The following is a 5960-nucleotide window of genomic DNA, read 5'->3' on the forward strand; positions in this document are numbered from 1 at the left end:
GGGTAACAAGAGCGAAACTCCGTCTCAAAAAAAAAAAAAAAAAAAAAAGAAATGGGAACCCTTGCACACCGCTGGTGGGAATGTAAAATGGTACAGCCCGCTGTGGGAAACAATATGGCAGGTCCCCAAGGAATTAGACGTGGAATCACCATGTGATCCAGCAATTACACTTCTGGTTGTATGCCCAAAAGAATGGAAAGCAGGAACTCCAAAAGGTATTTGTACACTCACGTTAAAAGCGACTATTCACAGTGGCCAAAAGTGCATGTAACTCACATGTCCACTGATGGATGAATGGATAAACGAATGTGGTATAAGTATACAATGGAAGAGAATCAACCTTAAAAGGAAAACTCTGACACATGCTATCAAATGGATGAATTCTGAAGACATTATACTAGGTGAGATAAGACAGACACAAAAGGACAAATACTGTCTGATCCTACTGATATAGATTGCCTATTACAGGCAAGATCATAGAAACAGAAAGTAGAGTGATGATTGCCAGCAGTGGCCGGGAAAGGAGGATGGAGAGTTAGTACCTAGCGGTCACAGAGTTTCAGTTTCGCAAGGTAAGCAGACTTCTAAGAAGGATGGTGGTGATGACTGCACGACAGTGTGAGCGCCACTGAACTGCAGAGTTGAAAATGGCTAAAATGGTAAATTTTATGTTGAATACATTTTACCATATTAAACTTTAAGAAAACGAATTAGAGAACAAAATGTAATTTGTAAAGTAGGGGAGTTAAGGCCAGGCACAGTGGCTCACACCTGTAATCCCAGCACTTTGGGAGGCCGAGACAGGCAGATCATGAGGTCAAGAGACTGAGACCATCCTGCCCAACATGGTGAAACTCCGTCTCTACTAAAAATACAAAAATTAGCTGGGTGTGGTGGTGCGCACCTGTAGTCCCAGCTACTGGGGAGGCTGAGACGGGAGAATCGCTTGAACCTGGGAGGCAGAGGTTGCAGTGAGCTGAGATCATGCCACTGCACTCCAGTCTGGTGACAGAGCTAGACGCCGTCTCAAAAAAAAGAAAAAAAAAAAAAGTGAGAGGGTTGAAAAGAGTGAGGAACAAAGAAGAAAAAGAAACGGAGGAGGCAAGGAGAGACCAGAGCAGGGAGAGGGATGAGAAAGGACGCAGGTGCGGACCATGAGAAGGTGGCCAGGGGGGCCGATGACAGCTCTTCCTAGGGGTGTCAGATGGAAGACTCCAGTCCCCGGCCAGCTCTTTTCCTGTGTTGGGCGGGACGTCATGGGGTTGGTATTTACCATTTCAATACCCATCTTCTGATGGCCCAGGAAGTAAGTGGACCCAGCAGGAGTTTGAGAAGTGGCATCTCAGAGGTTTGCCTGAATATTTGGTGTTTTCCAGTTCACCAGAGACACTGACAAGAAACCCCAATCCATTCACAGAAAAGAATACGTCCCCTTCCCAGACCACAGACCCGACCAGATCTCCAGGTGGTACGGGAAAAGGAAAGTTGAGGTAAGAGTGAGTAGCACCTGGGACACTCAGGCCTGGACCCCACCCAAAGCTCAGGGGGCACCAGCCAGAGTCTTATAGGTTCAGTACGCTCTGGGGAAAACAGGAGTAGTCCCATTAACACCCTCCCAGCCCCGGGGCTGCAGATAGCACTAACCCATAAATACCGGTGTGGGCGGATGATCTGTTTAATCTCAAACCCACAGCATTCCCTCCAACCTATATCCCAGCACTTGGATCACTCTTCCAACAGAATACAAGCAAAGAATGGGAGAAACAGCAACAGAACGGTAAATGGTGCATCTAGTCAGGAATCGCATCAGGCACTGCAAAAGCAGCTAGCCATGATGTATTTGGACAAAGAGTATCTTGTATTATCTGTGCTGCAGCTTCCTGTTCTTTTGTATGAAAAGTCAAGCACTATTCACACACTCTATTGACTGGGCACTTGCCTGTGGGCATCACGGTGTTACAGGTATTGGAAGCAGAGAGCAGGGCACTGCAACCTCAGGACATGCTCCCCACACACAAGGAGGGGCGTTTGAGACTATTATTAGCTTTAGCAACCCCACTAGTGAGTATATAGGAGACAGTTATTAACTTGGCGTGCCAGAGACTCAGAGATCCTGGCCCTTCCAGGAACAGCAGGGAAAGCCTCCTCCTCCATCAACCCCTGTGGGTAGCTCCCAGCAGGTACGCCCTGGGGAGAACAAGCTTGTAGGTGCTCACCCACTGGGTGCACAGCTGTGCTCTGTCCCCACCGCACTCTGGGAGTCCCCTTGAGTTGTTTATTTTGCCAGCCTGCTGCTCTCATAAGTGATTTCTGCCTCCCCACTCCCATCCCACCTGACCCTACTACCCCTCCTTAACCTCAGGGTGGCAGCAGAGAGGCATGGGGTAAGGTAGGGGACAACTTTTGGAAGGTGGGGCATTTTAGTGCTTGGAGGGACCCAAGAGATCCCTCAGATCAAAGGTCTTTGTCTCTGAGTCTGTCACTTTCCCACACCCAAATGAGGAAAAAGCCCCAGGCACACAAGAAAGACGGCAGGACCACACCCCAAACCAAGAGAAACTGCAAGAAAATTCCTGCTGGCCTCTCTCCCTCTCGGGCCACGACGCTGCTTCGGCACTTCCCTCTGTTGTTGGGAAACCCTCCAAGTCACTCCGGCATTGGAAATACACTGTGGGGTACCTGGTGATGTGGGTCTTGGGAATCCTGCTTCATGTCTGTGCCCACCCCCCTTGTCCTTCTCTGGCATTGTGATCTGACTTATTTATGGAACCACCACTTGAAATATTGGGTGCAGCTGGCATTTCCAGACCACAGCAGACAGAGGCCTCCCTGTCTGCCCCAGACAAGAGGACAAGTGTGGAAATCAACATTATCCCCCCTTGTAAATCAGTGCAGTTCCCCAGGATTCCCTTCCAGGCCCAGAGGATTTTCTTAGGAAAAGCACTGCTTCAGGCAAACATCCCAGAGTGAGGAGAACATGGTTTTCTTTTCCCTGTAAATTACTCCTCACCAAAGAAATCACTCGCCTGGTTTCCAGCTGAGTGAGCCATAAATCCTGTGCAAGAGAAGGCAATTTATGGGGTGTTCTCGGATTCTTCCCACAGTAACAGACGGAAATATAAGGCACACACGTCAGACTGGCGTTCACCATCTTTTCCTTGCCCCTAGGAGCAGGTTTGGATGCATAAGACCAGACAAATCAGGGTACAATTTCAGAACACATGTGAGGCAGTGCTGACTCTTCTCATTTAGCAGGATGTCCTAGCTTTAATTTTTTTTTTACTTTAAGTTCTGGGGTACGTGAGCAGATCATGCAGGTTCGTTACATAGGTATACATGTGCCATGGTGGTTTGCTGCATCCATCCCCTGTCAACTACATTAGATATTTCTCCTAATGCTATCCCTCCTCTATCCCTCCACCCCCTGCTATCCCTCCCCTAGCCCCCAACCCCCTGACAGGCCCTGATGTGTGATGTTCCCCTCTCTGTGTCCATGTGTTCTCATTGTTCAACACCCACTTATGAGTGAGAGCATGCGGTGTTTGGTTTTCCATTCTTGTGGCTTTAATTTTAATGTGTCACCATAGCTCATTCCAGGAATGAATTGACTTGGCATGGGACCGGTCACATAGAGAACTGACTGCCACTGGCTGGGATGTGTTTGAAAGTGGGCTGCCCCAGCGTGGGATCAACAAGTGTGTCCCCCACGGGTGGCCCTGAAGACCCTTTGCCAACCCACGGATGCCCACTCGCCCCATCAGCACCACAGACCCCTACTTGTGGCAGCTCCTGTCTCCACCATGGCCAGGCAGATGCCTTGCTCCTATCAGTGACGAGCCCACTGTGTCTGTCTTTCCAGGGGCTCCCTTACAAACACCTGATCACCCACCACCAGGAGCCCCCGCATCGCTACCTGATCAGCACCTACGACGACCATTACAACCGGCATGGTTACAACCCCGGGCTGCCTCCACTCCGCACCTGGAATGGACAGAAGCTACTGTGGCTGCCAGAGAAGTCTGACTATCCCCTTCTTGGTACTTTTATAATTCAGGGTTTTCCTCTGCGTTGGTCTGTAAAGGTGCCTGGAGCAACGCAGCTGTACCAGCTTCATGCAGAAGGAACCACACGGGTGACCCCGGCTCTAGGAGAGCAGCGGGATGACATAGTAAGGGCTGAGGCCTATTGTCCCCTCAGGGCTGCCACCTGTCCTCTCCCTTGACACGGGGCAATCTTGGCTGTGTGATGAAGCCATCACCTGTGCCCCATGGTGGCGTGCTTAGAGCACAGGTGGCAGGGAGGGACATCCATGCATCCTCCCTCCCCGTCCTATTTATTCCATGAATAATGACAGTAGTTTCCAGGGAGTGCCCCCTGCTGCAGCGGTAACAAACACTGAGGAATTTCTGGGAGTTGACCTTCCAGTGGGGAAACAGGTAAGACACCATTGAAAAGTAAGAACACTTAATCGCATAGACAATGACAAACAGGAAGGTGCCCCAGGAAAAGAAACAGGTAATGGATAGAGAGTGAGGCGGTGTGCTTGTGAACCTCCTTTGGTTCACAAATACCTCTTTGGAAAAGTGAGGGATGGTCTTTGTTGAGGAGATAGTTAAGCTGGGAAGAAGGGAGCCATACAGGGATTGGGAGAAAGGGCATTCCGGAGGAAGAAACAGTAAGTGAAAAAGTTCTAAAGCAGGAGTGGAGGAGGACCCTATAGGGCCTCATAGGGCGTGTGAAGGGAATGGGATGTGTCCCACCCACAATCCCAAGACTTGGAGTGGATTTTTGTAGGAGAGTGCCTTGATCTGATTTACAGTTCAAGTCATGTCTACCCTAATGAGGACACAGAGCAGTGCCATCTCTTTGTGATCCTACCTTTTGATGCAGAGGGACATAGGTCGAAGAATGAGCTGCTGGGATTCTCCTCAACATCACTCTCAACGCACACAGCTTCTTTCCTGATGGGGTGGGACAATTACTCAGGCCGGCGAGGCCACAGACAACCACACCATGGGGCTGACTTTCCTAAGGCGCCCGTGGCAGAGCCTGGTCTCCCCTGAGCACTTGGGAGCAGGCCCACCTCTAGACTGCCAGAGCCTGCCTGAACCAATGCTCTCTGCAAGGCCCTTTCCCTCTGGGGCTCTGCCAGCCTCAGTCCCTGATAGAACAGCCTGGGAAAACCTCCAGGGCCCCTGCTGCCCAGTCTCATGGCCATTTAGGGTAAGACTCCTTCTCTAAGCCCCGTTCAGCTGGACCCTGGTTTCTCTTGCAGCTCCCCCTACAAACTATGGACTCTTTGAGCAGCTCAAGCAGAGATGGCTCGCACCCAAGGCTGGCCTGAAGCAGAGCACTTATACCTCATCCTACCCCAGACCACCGCTGTGCGCTATGTCCTCGAGGGAGCATGCGATCCCGGTCCCTCCCCGTCGCCTACATCCTGTCCCACACTTCTGAGAGCTGCCACCCCAGTAGCAGCTCAGATAGAGCCAACTGGAGACCCACTGGACTTGCCCGACAGCAAGCACTGCAGATAAACTCAGAATACAAGATCCAGCCCATCAGAGAGGCCCTCAGAACCATGGTTTGCCTTTGGCGGAACCCGTCCCCTCCTCAAAACCCACAGGCTCCTTTCTTTTCCATCCCACAATTAAAGCTCTTTGACGCTATTGCAGGGCTATGTACATGCACAAGACAGATTCAGATTGTCGGAGAAAACCGGAGGGGTCCTTAAGTTCACCCTGTTGTTTCACAGGAGGGGAAACTGAGGCCCAGAGAGGTAATGTGACTCCCTGAAGAGTCTAGTCCCATGATGATGGGATGAAACCCACCATGAAAACTCCACAGAATGGCCGAATGTGGTTCCCAGGCGGGCAGTGCTGCAGAGCTGGCGATGGGGAAGGACCCCAGCTTGTCTGTCATTGCCATGTCAGGGGAAGGCATGCTGTGGCCCCGCAGGG

The 5960-nt window shown here is 50.9% G+C and overlaps 1 protein-coding gene across 1 annotated transcript in view; it reads left to right on the forward strand.

Annotated features, from left to right (window-relative positions):
• Positions 1-5669, forward strand: part of CUNH1orf158 (chromosome unknown C1orf158 homolog) — a 15100-nt gene extending 9431 nt beyond the window's left edge. The window contains exons 2-4 of the mRNA XM_017504614.2: positions 1377-1490; positions 3860-4037; positions 5276-5669. Of these exons, the coding sequence (XP_017360103.1) occupies positions 1377-1490; positions 3860-4037; positions 5276-5457 (474 nt within the window). The 3' untranslated portion in view covers positions 5458-5669. The remainder of the gene's footprint in view (positions 1-1376; positions 1491-3859; positions 4038-5275) is intronic.
• Positions 5670-5960: the final 291 nt, after the last annotated feature.

Source organism: Cebus imitator, unplaced genomic scaffold (assembly GCF_001604975.1).
Source record: "Cebus imitator isolate Cc_AM_T3 unplaced genomic scaffold, Cebus_imitator-1.0 Scaffold15, whole genome shotgun sequence".
In the NCBI taxonomy this organism is placed as follows: Eukaryota; Metazoa; Chordata; class Mammalia; order Primates; family Cebidae; genus Cebus; species Cebus imitator.